The sequence below is a fragment of the Dromiciops gliroides genome, chromosome 3 (assembly GCF_019393635.1).
Source record: "Dromiciops gliroides isolate mDroGli1 chromosome 3, mDroGli1.pri, whole genome shotgun sequence".
In the NCBI taxonomy this organism is placed as follows: Eukaryota; Metazoa; Chordata; class Mammalia; order Microbiotheria; family Microbiotheriidae; genus Dromiciops; species Dromiciops gliroides.
The window spans coordinates 408,651,091-408,668,250 of NC_057863.1; the positions used below are offsets into that span (position 1 = coordinate 408,651,091).

A 17,160-nucleotide genomic window follows, 5' to 3' on the forward strand; every position below is an offset into this window, starting at 1 on the left:
AAATAACAGCAGTCATGGAGATATAGATGTGACATACTGCTTTAAGGTTTGCATAATTCGTTATGTATATTTTAATTTTATCTTTGCAACCACCCAGTAAGATCTTTAACAAATGAGTCAACTTCAGCAGGGTTTAGTGACTTGTAGTCACAAACTTAATAAATGCCAGAATCAGGATTTGAACCCATGGCTCTCCAAGCCCAACTCTTTTTCCACTATGCCATACTACATTTAATGAATATATTTGCCAGCTAAAATTGTTGCACGAGAGACAATAGGATCTATGAATGTTTATCCTCCCAAAAAAGCAAAGTAAAATAATGTCATTTCATTTTTCCTGTTATTCTGAAATTTCAGAAGTCGTGTTCTTTTTGCTTTGTTCCATATTTTATATGTCGATATCAGGTAAGAAGGTGTCTTTTTTTTCATTTTAAATATTTGTCTGCAAAACACTTAAGGATTTTTTGGTCTTTATTTTTACTGCCATTTATTTATGCTATGGAGATTGCTCTTTAATACTTCTGGTCTTGAGAACAGAAATTAAGAGAGCTTTAATATGGAAAACATCAGGTAGGCATGATGCCATATATCACTTGGACAAAAATTCATTGATGTGGATCAAGGACCTTGTAATAGTTAATAAATATGTGAGTGTCCTCCATGGATACATTCATAGAATTTAGAAGCTATCTTTAATTTGAGAAGCCGACCAAGACTTCAACATTTGTGTACAGCACCTGCAAATATTGGAGCATGTCAGCCTACCTTCTCCATCCCTTAGCTTGCCAGTCCAGAACCATATTACCTCAGAAGACAGATGGATTGGAGGGAGGGTGAGTGTGAATCTGTGGAGGAGACAAATTTGGAGAATTCCTCATTACAGATACTGTAAGAAACTCATTTTATTTTTCATTTATTTAGTATATCTTCTGTAGAAGTTTTTGAAAAGTAGAAAAAAGTACTCATTTCTGAAAAACCGAAAACAAGTGTGTTAAGATATCTGCCAATTTCTGAATTTAAATTGTTTTGTATTTAGATAATCATGACTTAGTCAGTGATTCAGTAAATATTTATTGAATGCTTATGGGCAAATTTCCAAAATCACTTCATTAATGTTTTCTAAAAATAATTATATGTGAATTCACGATAGTAATCTTACTACATGCACCAAAATCATAAGCTTATGAAGAGAATATTCCCTTTTCTTTGGCAGAACCTTCAGATAGAACCTGACCTAAATATCCTGAAGTTTTCAAGAATATTAAAGTATAATTCTTAATAGTTAATGTTGCTGTAATGTTTAGTTGATTTGATAGGCTTATTTTATGTTTTGGAATACCCTCAAAACCTTTGCCCTTTTAATGGTCCTCATACACTAAGAATCGGTAACTCAAAATAAGAACTGTAATTTAGTATATAATATAATATATACCATGAATTAATAATGGAATATATTCAAATTATAAGTAAGGATATTGGTCAAAATGAAATGTTTCCCCCATGGTAGAATTGTGCATCTTATGCTTATAGGGTAGTCTAACTCTATAGTAATGAAACTAATTTAAGTGCCCACACTAGAAATAAATCCCTTGCTTTATAATCTCACTTATATGCTTAAGGATCATATCTATGATCCCTAACCAAAGAAAAAAGTCCCTTTATGAAAATGTCATTATTAACACATTTGCTCCCCTTATTTATGAACTCACTTCTTTCCTCACAAATCTCTTGGATTATCCATCCACAAAACTGAAAGGAGTAGTGCTTGGGTAACAGGAAGATGAACTGAAACCGATGACCCTACTTGCCTTCAGAATTGTCTGTTCCTATTTTTAAAAGCATCTTCAATGTTTGCCAAAGGTGGCTACTTATGTAATCTTCTTGAAATTGATTTCCCATTTTGTTTCTCTAAAAAAAAAAAAAGGAAAATCCAAATTTAGTGAGTCCTTTTAAATGTTTCCAGTTTTCTTTGCATTGGAATTCTGATGTCTTCCTGAAGAAAGGTTTTTTTATATTTTTACTTTGGGCTAGTTCTGCCCTTAAAAAATACACACACACACACAATTTTTCTGTTTGGATACTACTCATGTAATAGTTTTGCTATCCATATGCACAAGTGCCTAAAAGGACAGCTTGCATCTTTCATACTTTTCTCCGATTAGAAGCTATGGTATCTGTCGTTTATTGAAACTATCTTATATTACACACTATATTTTTGACTTATAGGCTATACACAGTGTTTATTCAAATTGAACTTGCCCCATTTCAGATTTCATCATCCTTTTATTCTACCCATTGTTTTCTTTACCAGCAATCAATAGCAATTCCCGATTGCTTCCCACTGTGTTTGGTGCTGTTTTCATTTTGTTTATTTTCTCCACAAAATTGTTGTTCTTATTTAGTTTTTCATATATCAGTTACATGGATATTTTTATGCAGCTTTCTTATACAACAGAACTTAACAGAAGCAGGCATAGATCATGTTCTATTCAACAAACATTTATTAAGTACCTGTTTTGTGCAAAGCACTGTGCTGGTAAAGATAAAAAATTTAGATTAGATAGGAGCCCTGTTCTTGGGATGTTTACAGTCTACTGTTTTATACCAGTCAAATAACTATATTTTAGGACCTTAGTATTAGTGACATCTTTTTTTAAAAACCTCAGTACTTGAAACATTGATAGTGAAACTAATGCTAAATCTGAATTTTCTGAAGTAATTCTACTTGTGTAATAGATTGAATAATCCTTTGAATGTTGGGATTAGACAGATTTTTGTTATACCATATTGACCATTGACTGTCTGCCAGTCTTCCAAAAACATACCAGTTTTCTTATGTTGTCCAACTCCTAGTTTTATTAGTCCTTTGATAGTGTACTTCTGACATAGCAAAATTCAGTGATCATGTATTTTATTATGTACAGTTTGCTTATAACAGTATAGTACTGACTTCAGTTTTATAATTATTCTCATGTGCCCATGAGGATACAGCTGTTAGAATTTAGTAGTTTTCTAAAGATGATTAAGGTCACCAGTCATCTCTTTGGTAATCTTTTCTCATCTTTTGGAACATGGGAGGCTATAAAGGTCTGAGGGGGTCAGAGAGCCAAAGTAGACCAGACCCTTGGATAACCCATGTATTACTTAATGGTTTAAGCCCTAACCTTTCCCCTCACCTTATCCCCTCGCATACACACCATATGTCTTCTGCCATTTGTTATAGATTTTGGAGGCCTTGCCATATAATCTTTTAGACCTACCTACTGGATTTTCTCTCAGCCTACAAAAAAAAAGAACAAAAGAAAGAAAAATTCCATCTCCATTTCTGCTTCTATTTAGGTACAGACTCCTTAGTTTAGCATCCAAGGCCCTTTACAGCCTGACAGTAGTCTGCTTGACAGTCTTACTTCACATTGCTCCTTTTTACACACACTATTTTCTGACCAAAATAACCATCTGTTCTCCAAACTTATGCTATCTCTAATCACTTAGGCCATCCCCTACACCTGGAATGCACTCACTCTTTTTGTTTGTTTGTTTGTTTGTTTGTTTGTTTTTTTGTGCGTGTGGTTTTTTTTACCGGGCAATGGGGTTAAGTGACTTGCCCAGGGTCACACAGCTAGTAAGTGTCAAGGGTCTGAGGCCGGATTTGAACTCAGGTACTCCTAAATCCAGGGCTGGTGCTTTAGCCACTGCGCCACCTAGCCGCCCCTGCACTCACTCTTCATCTCCACTTTTCAGAATCGACCTCATCCTTTAAAGCTTTTCTTTGAAGATTTCTCAGATCCTTCCTTCCCCACAAATGAGTTTTCTCTCCTCAAATTTTTCTGGAGCACTTTGTCAAGGTATCTTCTTTGTTCCTATCATGATATGCCTTTTATTACATTTAACTGTATGTGTCATTTATACACAAATACATAGTCAATAAAATGTAAATTCTTAGAGGGTAGGAACTAATTTCTTATGTTTTTATCCCTAGTGCCTGACATGGTGCTTATATATAGTTAATTGCTTAATAAATTTTTGTTCAGTTAAGTTGATTTATCCTTTCTCTCTTGGACCAAATAGTATGACTACACCTAGATGCTTTCACCTCTAAGATTTCTTGGGTGAATTTTAAAAATATTTTGAGACAAGGCTAACCTTCAGCCTTTAGGATCTTGAGCCAACCTATGTTGAATGCCTTAACAAATCATTTTTTTTTATTTTTCCCCTTTTTACCTCCCATTCAGTGTTTGTGACATTGTCTGTACATTCTTATTTCATTGATAAAGATTTAGGAGATGCCAAGTAAGGTCTCTCCTACTACCACCTTAAGAATATTTTCCTGGTGGTATTCAAACTTATCTTAAGATATCAGTATCTCTTCTCTCCATTTATGGGCTTTTTTAACTTAAATAAATAATAAGCTGGGACATTTATGAAAAAAATATCAGAAGATACAGGCAAAGATTTTGAACAGGTCAGGCATCCCATAAATAAATAAATAAATATTATTGATTGATTGATTGATTTTAACTTATCCCCTGTTTTTAAAATAAACATGGTTCCCTATCCTTACAATTGTAGGTTTTACTTTCTAACTATCACCCTCACTTGTTTCTAGGACCTACATCCCAGGGACCAGAGTCAACCCCACCCAAGAATAGAGATTTACTTAGTATTTCAAGAGATATCCTACCTGATACTCTCTTCTTGTCCTTTCAGAAGTCATTCTTTTCATCTTGGCTGCTATTTTGGATAGCTCATATAAGTTAATGCCTGGAGTGGTGTTTTTTTCTTCATATATTTAAGTGTCACTACTCTCACATTCTTCATTTTCATGCACCAAGTGCAGAACAACCCAGTGGTGTTTTTATGTTTTAGTATTATTATTCAACATCATATTGCTCTGGTGGTAGCCCTTCTTCTACCTCATTCTTAAATGCATGAAAGAGAAGAGAACAGTCGGTACTATCAAGCATATGCATGTATTCAGGTTGGTATTAGAAAACAAAAACAATGTTTCTTTTGTTTGACTTAAAAACTCTCTGAAGTGTATGTGTTTCCAACCCTTTATTCTCCTGCTTGACAGTAGAGAAGTGCTTCCTGGTTGATTATCTATCCATCATTACTCACTTTGAGTTACAGGTAGTGACAAGTTTATAGATGGATATTGTTTTCTAAAAATGCAAGTATTAATTGATTTTTAAAACTTAAAATGCATTTTCCCTTAGAACCAGTTATTAAAAATGGATAAGGTCCCATACAATTCCATTTAACCCATAGTGTACCTTAATTTATAGTCCTAGCCCCACCTTTAAGATCAACAAGGCCATGTGGTGCAAAAGGGAGAGGGGGAGATGGAAAAATTCATACATCCTTTTCTAGATACTAAGGTGACTAGGAAAAATATCTTTGACATTTTTCCACCCCCTTTTTCTGTAGCCCACATACATTAGTGTTCTACATTCCAGGTGGCTGATGCCTTCTTGTGTTTTTTTTAAAACAGTATTTACTGTGTAAACTGTTCCAGTTCTGTTCACTTCACTCTACATAATTCTATTCAACTTTCTGATTTCTTTGAAGCTATTCTTTTCCTTCAAACTCCAATTCTTGAAAACAATTTTAAACAGGAATTATATAACATACTCTTGAATCACATTATTTTTGCTCCATTTTTTATGCTGGTGTTATGGGATAATTATTCAGAATACTATCCTAGATGCTGACCTCTTCTTGCCCAAACCTTTTCTTCTGGGATGCCTGACCTGTTCAAAATCTTTGCCTGTATCTTCTGATATTTTTTTTATAAATGTTCCAGCTTATTTTAGTGTTCCCTGCTGCTCGACCTCCCTGATTTGGGGCCCTGTTTACCTACCTTCTAAATCCTTGTCTTATTTGATTGCCCTGTAGTCTAAGGATCTCTTGACTATCTAGATTTGCCAATTTCCTTCTTATCCAGCCAAACTCCTAGGTTTGATTTCCATAATTTATGGTCCCCTAATGGAAGTCCATTGCATATTAGAAATAAGAGCTGTATGTTATGCCATACATCAATCAATCAACTAGCATTTATTAAGCACCTTCTATATGCCAGGTACTATGCTAAGTGGTGGAGGTACAGAGACAAAAATTAAATGTCTATATATTTCCGGATAAAAAATAGCCCAAAAGATGCAATTAGATAAGACAACTTTAATGTTTTAGCAGAGAAGCACCTATAAAGAAGCTTTCTGTGATAGAAAATGTGAATCTAGAAACAAGCCCAGAAGTTAGACTACTAAAACCTATAAGTCGGTCAAGTTCCTTTGCAGAATGTTTCAATAGACAACTGATATCCACATAAGTAATAAGTGCATCAGAATTTAATGGGCTTCCCATGTTTGTACGGTATGTGAACTTCAAAAATCCTTTTTATACTTCAGTTCCTTTTCTGGGCAGTTATTTCAATAAAAGTTTAAAGAATTTGAATAAGTTCTTCCCATTTAAATCTGTCTATAATAGGGATCTGTAAGTTGCTGTATAAGGTTCTTTCCTCATTCTAATGTACCACTACAAAACTAGTTCCAAACCTTAATAAAAATCGCAGGGGGGGGGGGCAGCTAGGTGGCACAGTGGATAAAGCACCGGCCCTGGATTCAGGAGTACCTGAGTTCAAATCCGGCCTCAGACACTTGACACTTACTAGCTGTGTGACCCTGAGCAAGTCACTTAATCCCCATTGCCCTGCAAAACAAACAAACAAACAAACAAAAATTGCAATGAGGAATTGGATAAAGCTTCCATAGAACCCATAGGTCATGTAATCAATTAAAACAATATGAAATCTTACCTTCTCAGCCTGGCACTGGAAGTGGTATAGAACTAATTCATCATTATGTCTCTAAGAAGATCCTACTATAACCTGCTTATGTATGATTCATGCCTGTCTAATAGTTCTCTCAAGTCTTCACAATTTCCCTCCTTCCCTACTCACAAGTCAGGAAATCCCTTCAGAACTAGAAATGTATTTTTACTTGTGATGTTCTAACTTCTGCTTTATGCTTTTGGTCTATCACATATGAAGTGCATCATCACAATGGAATAAAGGGTTAGGGTGCAGAGAAGAGTGCTAGGAATATAACCATTAAGTCACAAGGGCCTCTAGAACAGTTGTACTAACTTTTACCTGTTTGTTCATTCATCTAATAAATGCCTGTTGAGTACCTGTTAGTTCCAAGGTATTATGCTTAAGCATCAGTGGGGAATGCAGAAATGAATCTAAGTTGTTTATTAAATCATTTCTATTTAACCAGGCATAAAATCTACCTGTTAGTAGTAGGAAAGACATACAAATAATAGTTATACTAATGTAAATTAATTTCAAAATCTCGGTAAATTTTTCTTGCCCAGCCTTCCACTACTTTTTCAGTCAGGCTCAAAACCTTGGAACTATATTTATCTTTTCCCTGTCTTCACCTCAACACATAGTGACCAAGTCCTTTCAGTCCTACCTAACTTTATCTCCTTCCTTATCTCCTTTTCTATTCCAGCTACTACCATTCTACTCCAGATTCTCATTTTTTCTTACCTGGACTAATTCAGTAGTTTCCTACCCTTTCTCCCTGCTTCCATTAAATCATGATTTTTAAAACTAGACTTAGAAATCATCTAACCCAACAACCTCATTTTACACAAGTAAACTGAGGCCCAGAGAAGTAAAATAATTTGTTATATAAATGGTAAGTAGCAAAGCCAATAGCCAAATCTTGGGTCATTTGACTCCAAATTTAGGACTTTTAAAAATATTTATGTAGTATTTTAAGGTTTAAAAAGCATCTAAATCTTATTTGATCCTAGCTAGTGAGGTAGGTGCTAGTATCATCCTCACTTAACAAATGAGAAAACTGAAGCTCAGTAAGGGGAAGTCACTTGTGCAGGGTTAAGGTTAGTAAGTATGGAATTTTAACCCACTTCTTCCTGAGTCTAAACATAGCATACCACCTTGTTTCCAGATTAATCCTACTTATACAGAAAATACACTTGACTTGGAGGTTTCCCATTGCCTAATGAATAGAATCTAAATTCCTTAACTTGGCTTTCTAGACTCTTCACAACTGGTTTGGTTCCCATCCATCTTATCTTAAAATACCCTACCTTTCACATACTGTACTCCAGCCAAATCAGTTTTCTTGAATCTATCCATGCCATTACCTGTACCTGGAATGCCCCTCTTTTATCTCTCCCTATTAAAATCTTATGCATCCTTCAAGGCCCAATTAAAATACCACCTTCTCTGGGAAACTTAAATTGGTTTCTTCTACTTCTAGGCAGAAATAATCACTCAATTCTTCTAGAACTTTGTTTTATATTTCTCTTATGCATTAATCACATTCAGTTTTGTTTTTTTGTTTTTTGCTTTATTCATATGTAACAGGGGTTGGATTGGAAACACCCTCCATAGAATACTGACCTGTATCTCTGAAAAGTGGCCAAGGTGTAGGCTCAGCACTCCATGATGTACTACAACTATCATACATGTATTCATTTATCTTATCTCCCCTAGTATAACCTAAGCTTCTTGTGGATAAGGATTGTGCATATTAAAGTCTTGATTTTCTTCGGCATTTCAGCACAGTCAAGCACATAAGAGGTATTTTATAAATGTTTGTTGAATGAATGTAATTAAATTTGGTGTATAAGTATCCAAAATTAGTTCTCCTTATCATGATAAAAGTATTAAGTAAAGACTTTAACAGTCTTAATGTTATTTACTTTAATTTTATGCTTCAAAACTCTGACTACTCTCATAGTGTGGCCTACTATATTATTCCTGTTCAGGATAACAATAATGTTTCTTGTGTACCATTTTAGTTTAGAATACCTTCATATAACATTAGTTCTTTGGGTTTTTTGAGCTAGGTAGAGTAAATATCCGAGACATTGAATATAGATAAGAAACACAGGTTTAAAAGAGGTTAAGTGATTTGCTTAAAGTTACATATCTATTATGTATCAAACTCAGAACCAATACCCAGGTCTGTTGAAGGAAGGAAATAAGCCTTTATTAAGCTCCTACTATGTGTAAAGCACTGTACTAAGTTCTTTACAATTATTATCTCGGTTGATCTTCACCAGCTCACTAGAGCACACCCAATAAGTAATTGTCTACTCTGCACAAAAGACCTCTGATAAGGGAGAACCTGAGGCAGCCCATTCTGCTCTTGGATACCATTTACTATTAGGAAGGTTTTTCTGTCATCAGGCCCATATTTCCCGTTTTATAACTTTTACCTATTGCGCCTGGTTCTGATCTCCAAGGCCAAACAGAACAAGCGTTAATCCTAATCTTGCCCTTCATATACTTAAAGTTAACATGTGCCTCCTAAATCCTATCTTCTTCAGACTAAACATCCCAAATTCTTTTAACCATTCCCCATATGACGTGGATTCAAGGCCCTTCATCATCCTTCTTGCCCCACTCCAGAAATTCCAGTTTATCAGTCCTAAAATGAACACAGTACTTCAGATTTGGCCTGGCCAAGAAAAAGTACAAAGATCTATCAACTTATGCTAGAAGATAAGCTTTTCCAAATGGAGACCAAGGTCATACTGCTGACATATTGACTCATCTGTAGTAAGGCCCTTTCAAGGTGGTTAAAAAAATCCTAAGAAATGTAATGTCTTAAGAAATCATTTTTGGCATCACCAGGTGCTACTTCACCAAGTCACTAGAATCGTTTCATCTCTTAAGTATTAAAAAATGGTTACCAGCATCAAAACATTTGGAAATTTCATATCTAAAGGAATATTATTGAAACAATAATCTGAAAGGTTAAAAAGTATGTTTAAAAATGGAGAAAATTTAATTAATTTAATTATCAAGTAATCATTGCCTTTAATCATGGATACTAGTATCCATGGTTAGAGTAATGAAGATAGAATTGTTTTAAGAGTTGGCCATTAAGTCATTTATATTTGCTGTATGTACTTGGGTACTTGTAGAATTTCCCTTCCCCCATAAAATGTCAGTTCCTCACACTGATGCAGGAACTTTTTAAAAATTTTTCCCAGTGCACAGTAAATGATTAATAAATGTTGAATTAAAATGAATTTACTAAATAATTCTGCTGAAATCTTATTCATATCAGTCTAATATAAAACATACCTGTAAGGAAACACTTGCTATGAAAAGAAAAGAAAGGACTTCAAATGTCCCTAAATGACTCTTTTAGATAGCATCTACATTTTAATTCTTTTTTTTTTCCTTTCCTATTTTGGTGATGTGCCACAGTTACATAAACAGAGCCCTTATGTTTTTGAAGGAACCAAGTACACACACACACATACACACAAACACCCTAAGTGATTTTTTTTCCATTTCCCTGCTTTTTTTGTTTTCTTCTTCAAACACTAATAGCATTCTTGTTTATCAGACTTTTGAGGTCCACAGCATTTGAAATTGTTAAAGAGGATTATTAGTTACTCATTTTCTTTTTATTATTGTTGTTTAGTTGTGTCTGGCTCTTCATGACCCCATTTGGGGTTTTCTTGGCAGAGATACTGGAATGATGTGCCATTTCCTTCTCCAGATGATTTTACAGATTAGGAAACTGAGGCAGACAAGGTTAAGTGACTTGCCCAGGGTCTATGGTTGGATTTGAACTTAAGGCAGGTCTTCCTGACTCCAGGCCCTACACTCCATCCACTGTACTACCTTTTAAGTTGTAATAATTGTTTTTTTATAACATGATGTTAATAATAATTATAATTATACTTCCTCACCACCACACTGATAGGTTATCCTTTTTAAAACTGTTGAATCTAAAATTGCCCAAAATTTTTGTTTTAGAAGACTTTGACATAGCGTTGAGAATAAACAAATAACTAGACTAATTTTTATTATAAAAAATCAAACCATAATATAGTCTTCGTAATTCTGTGAAGTGCATAGCTGAAAATTATTGTGTGGTGTTCATTTTAATGGAACTATGGCAATTTTTAGTGGAAATTTTTTTTACTTTTATGAGACAAGGTACTTCATTTAATATGTAACTTATTTTATTAGATAACATAAATTTAGTGTAAAATATATCTTTAAATGTGTTTCTTTTCTGGTTAAAAACTACTATATAGTCCTGAAATTACATGAATGAATTTTCCAGAAAACTACAAAAATTGCAAACCTTTTTAGGCAGAAAGTTATCCATGTCTAACAGGTACTCCAAAGTAAAGTAATTAGTTGCTCTTGTGGCCTTTTCCTGAAACCTTTTAAAATCGTTTAACATGGTTAACACCTGATGATTTTAGCAATGTCCATATAATGGTTTGCCAGCAAAAATGCTAGAAATTACATCAAGTTTTGCCATCAACCACTGTCTTTTTTGAAAGACATAAATTACTTTGCTTCACTAATTAAACAAAAGTCTATGCCCTCCACCATATTACTGTTCCTTAAACATAAGTGGAGCATTTTTATAATTATTTACACTTCTAAAAGACTTTAGAAATATTATTTGATAAATTACTGTTGTGTATTCATTCAAGTTGTTTTTACTGGAGTACCTTTTGAATAGTTTCCCCAACCTTTAAATATAGAATATATTGGGTCCCATGACTACCTTTTGAGGCCCACAAGTACCTGATCTCAGAAAAGTAGAAATAGCCTGAGCAAATTATTGGATTTCAGAGTGTCTATTTTTATTTCTAAACATATAGCTTCTTTCTCTTCTGTTTATCATCTCTTTAGTACATAATGAGTCACTATCCAAAACTTGCCTTTTTTTCCTGGGTTCCTGAGCAAAGAATTATCTATGCCAACCCTCAGCATGTTCAAATTAAGCACCTCTCATTTAGATTACATGTTATATATCATTGTAGTAAGTTATTACTCAGCTGACCAGAAATGGTTTATAATTTTTTTTTCCTCTATGTGATGTGATGCTACCCATACATATGACATAAAGTGATAGGCAGGATGCTATAGTGGATCAAGGGTACTAGAAGAAAGAAACCCTGGGTTCAAATTCTTCCTCTGACACATACTAGCTGTATGATCATGGACAAATCACTTAACCTCTTAATGCCCTGAGCAACATTCTAAGACTGTAATTGGGGAAGAGTTGTTAGGATCTGTATTAGTGAAGGTAGTTTCCACAACAAGAAAGTTCTGACCACACCAATAAAGTCAAAGGACCATCCACTCTCTTCCCTCCCCTCCCCAAAACAGAGATAAAATAAAATGTTCTTTTTTATTTTTGAATTCACTAAGTGCAAATTATATTATTCTGATATGCATAGACTGGAAAAATCCTTATTTTTTTAATATCATGATAGGAACCAAGGTTACATTCTGTGAGAAGAAGTTTTTCTCAGCCTTCATCTGTGGGACTGAAACCTCGATATACCCGAAGCCCTCACTTTCATCCTAGGAAAGAATTCAGAGCAGAAGATTCAATTCTTACTCCACCTTCTTCTACTGACTCTGTTAAGTAAAATCTTGGCTATCTATAAACCAAATACTAAATAGCTACTAGCTCCACATGTGGTTTGGGTACTGAGTTTAATGAATATGCCAAAGTTAAAAATGTCTTTGCTTTTTGTAAAGGGAATAAAAGGAATCTTGCAGTTCATTGCCCAGAACATTAGAGGTGCAGGATAAAATCATGGTTTCCTTTATTAATTCATACACATTTATGGTAACATAGACTTATCTCTGATAAGTAGAATAGAGGCTACAGATACAAGACAGTACATGTCTAGATTAAAAACTGAAAATTCAGTCAGTCATCTGGATATTTTGTCTACATGATTCCTAACATCCAGATATTTTAGAAACATCTACATGATTAAATTTCTCAGTTTTCTCATACAGATGTTTAACACTGTATAGATACAACCACAGTGTATTAAAGCAGTTGACAAACTGTAAAATAGACTGGGCTCAAAAAGGCCATATCTTGATATAGAATATGTTTAGATATATACTTATTCTAATATTATTTCATATTCACTGTATTTAGTTTTTATGTATATCTAATATATTTAAAATATTTTTGCTAAAATATCTAATACTTTTCATTTATGATTTGAATTCTTATCAAATATGTCTTTTCAATAATTTATATTGAGTTTTAGAAGTCTGTCAGGTAAGGACCATTTGTTTCATACTATATATTCCATGGCCAAAACTGACATTCTTAAAATATGGTTAATAATACATGTATATTTATTACTGATCCTCTTTTGTCACTGATATATGAAGTGTGTTTCCTGGCATCTCCGCATGTTTAAAAATTGACTATACATATATATAATATCTTGAGAGAACATATATTTATTGAAAGTAAATCAGTCAGTAAACCACCAGTCTGTGCTTTCATATCTTAACTTATAAGGCTTCTAGTTAAAAAAAAATTAGCCTTGAATCTAAAAAAAAAAAAGACACTGAATTCTCTATTAACTTTTTAAAATAGAAGTTAGGATCATCTGTTAATATGGTATGGAAGACAAGTTTGGTTTTTTTTAATGTTGAACCATCTTTTTAAAATATATATATACATCAGTTTAGGTACATCTCAGCTGTTCTTAAAGAAAATAGTATCTTCCTCTTAAACAAAATTGGGTTTTTATAGAGTGGGCATTATAGCAAAAGTGGTTTCATAAATTAGTAATATTGAATCCAACCTAGCACCCATCGGAATTATATTACACTATATGTTAGGAGTCCAATATTCTTAACTGTTTTATAATTTTGTATACATTCTAATACTTAAAACTATTTTGCACTTTTGTTGAACAAGAATAAAGATTCCCTACAAAGATTTTTATTTTTGTAAAAAAAAATATTCCAAAATGTAATTGCCAATTGTTATAATTTAGGATGATTTTTTTATCCTCTTTAGTTTATTACCCCATTTGTCATATAGGACAATACACTGTCTATTGATGTATATATTTTGTTGGTGATGTCAACTTAATGTTTTGGGATTGATATACTTCAGTTGAACACTAAAATTTAGCAATGTAAGAATGCTAGAGCATATTTTGGCACATCCTAAAGCCACTCCATCTATGTGTACATGTTTTCCTTTACTATAATTATTTGCGAGAACAATATCCTGTGTAGAAAGTCTTGTGTTCTGATATTAGAACCTTATTCAAAATATCATGAAACAGTATATTTTTACTCCATTTGTCTGGTATATTTGCAGGATAAGTTTTAGTTCTTTTTCACAATTCAAGCTTATTCAGTATATACCAAGACATGTATGTTCTGAAAATGTTGTAAATTATAAAGGTCCAAGAGTAATTATATTCCAAAAACAATTTACATTTGAAGTATTTTCTAAATGCTTAAACAATTGTGCTGTTATTTAAAATGTATATCAGGAAAAGTATTATCTGGAAAAACCCAAATATTTCCATGGATTCATTATTATTTTCATTCAGTTTTATGAGGGTAATATAGTACTTATTTTCTCCAACTTTATAAGTAAAAAAGGACTGAGATAGTTTGAAAATTCATTAATGCACACAAAAAGGTAACAAAGCCAATTTAAAAGAAGGCAAGAGTATATGTTGGAAAATTGTCATGCTTAATTTCTATAATTTTGCATTTTACAAATGATGTAGCATATCTCAGTGTATCAGAAAACAACTTTATTTTACAGATCAATGTGTTAGCTTTATTTTTAAGTTGCAGTGCCTTTTTCATTACAAGTCATGATAAAAATGGCCATATATATGTAGAATCTTAAGTTAAAGGGACTAACTACTGATCCTTATTCTTGGTCCTCATGTGATTCAGAAACTATGAATTGTTTATGAAGGAAAGGTTGAATTAATATATAAAGTATTGCTACAAATTATTTGTGCTTCAGAGAACCACCTCAGTTTAAAGGACAAAAAAATAAAATACATTCATTAGAACTTTAAGGAGCTTTTCAAGGTATTTGGAAAATATTTCAACATTTGTAACAAATCAAAGAAATTAATCATAAGAGGCCTAGATAAAATCCTTGTGAATAGGAAGTATTGAATTGAACATTAAGGATTCAGAATTTTTAAGTAGTTATATTTGCTTACTAAGAGTTCTACATTTTAATCACCTTTTCTGCTTCATAAAATTACATTGATACCAAAAAGTAAACTTGGTCACTCCATTTTAATTTAGAAGATAAAAGTTTTATTTTCTTAAAACTGTCTTCATCCTAATACTTAAATTCCTGAGAATGTCATTGCATTAAAAAGCCACCCTTTAATCTTCTCATGTGTGTAGCTATGTCTTTCCTTAAATAAATGCATTTTTCTTCCTTTCAACCTAATGTGTCCCTTTCTTTGGAAAATGACTATTAAAAGTCTTGGTTATTAGTATTTGGACCCATAGCTAACTAGGTAGACTTCTGCTAGATTGGAATTATTGCTACCCTTAGCATAAAGCAATGTTTCACTATTTTTTGTTCCTCTTCTGCATAAGATCTAGAGGAAAAATTTTATTTCCTAATTTATCCATTTAGCTACAGAGAGATTGTTTTGCTCTAGAGCTGATCCAAGTTAAATCAATGTTGGCTCCACAAGATAGTCTCCGTGAGTCAAAGAAAAAGATAAAAATATTATGAACCTTTTAGAGCTAGTAGACTTAATTGTAAGGGCATCATTTACATCTAAAAATAAGAGAATTGATTTTGAAGGCAATGGACAATAATACCAGATACTTTTATGGGAGAAAATGGTATTTTGAATTTCGATTATTAATTACCAACTATTTTTATGTACTAGGTCAATGTCATAATGATCACTAAAATAATATTTTTTACACTTGAACAGGAATTTCTTTCTTCAAATGTTTAGAAAGTGTCATGAAAACCCAACCATTAAACTCCATTCAATTAACCAGTATTCATGTGTTTTCTATACTTTGGTATATCTTTTATTTTTCTCTGTACTTAATGACTCTGAATACCAAAATAGGCTTCCTAAATATGATAACTTTTGCTATCATAATTTGATTTAATTAATCACATTTCGGTAATTTAATAAAATCAACCAGAACACATAGTTTAAATATTTTATATATTTTAGATGAAAAGATTTAGGGAGTTTTAAGGATGCACCTTCTCTAAAAAATAGTTTTGTAGACATTTAAGTATTAAAGTAAGTTAGTGCAGTAATTTAATTTTAGCTCACCTGGATTGAGCTTTCTTCACTTTATGACAGCTTCTATTGAAGTGAAGGAAAAAACCTTTAACAAGTCATTTTTAAAGTAAATTCAAAATATGATATATAGATCATTTTTATGATGCATTAATCTGATGATCCTGTCAACAAGCTATACCTACCGTGCAAAAAAAAGTCCTAAATGTGATAAGCACCCATCATGCCTAGCTAGCTGTAAGAATGTGTTGCTCACATTTTAAACAGAGTTCTAAGTAATTTATTTAAGAACACATATAAAGGTATAGGTCTTTTGGGCCTTCCAAGTTAGCATGGACTTAGTGAACCTTTTGATATTGTAATACATTTTTTAAATATATTTAAAATAATAGCTTAAAAGTATGCCATAGACTTAGATTTTCATCATATTTCTTTATAATGTAGCCTATGTCCATCAAATGGCTACATTTCATAATAAATGGATCAATTAAATATAACAATGAGTGCTCTTCATATGATTCATAATAAAGTTTCTAAATATTTAATTTTGTGAAGTTAGAACATGACTAAACTGTCATGTGACGTACAATTTATCAAGTATTGTCCAGTGTGCAACATTTTAGCTAATGGGGTAGATGTTTTGCTTTGTTAATAAATGGAGTCAGGGGCATTTAATGTGGTTACTGCAGGCTTGTTAGGAAAATATCATAAGTGTATGCAATAAATGTTTAATAAAATTCATAGAATTTAAGTTGTAGTAAATATATGATTCTTTAGCATAATTGACTATATAGCTCATTTGTATTAAAACTATGTATATTAATACAGTAATGAAAACCAAGTTTCTGTAGTTTGTAAACTTCTAATAAAATTGTTTTTGTAATTAAATAAGTTAATTCCAATTTAAAAATTTAATATTAATTTTGTGTTCTTATGGGATAAATGTGAATTTTAAACATTAATAAGTTTTCATTATTTTAGTAGTTAAGCTTTTCCTTTTATTATCATTTATATTTGAAATAATGAAAAACATACCAAGGTACC

The 17,160-nt window shown here is 32.5% G+C and overlaps 1 protein-coding gene across 1 annotated transcript in view; it reads left to right on the plus strand.

The window, feature by feature from the left end:
• Positions 1-12,456, plus strand: part of BOLL (boule homolog, RNA binding protein) — a 75,991-nt gene extending 63,535 nt beyond the window's left edge. The window contains exon 11 of the mRNA XM_043996875.1: positions 12,298-12,456. Within this exon, the coding sequence (XP_043852810.1) occupies positions 12,298-12,456 (159 nt within the window). The remainder of the gene's footprint in view (positions 1-12,297) is intronic.
• The last annotated feature ends 4,704 nt before the right edge of the window (positions 12,457-17,160 follow it).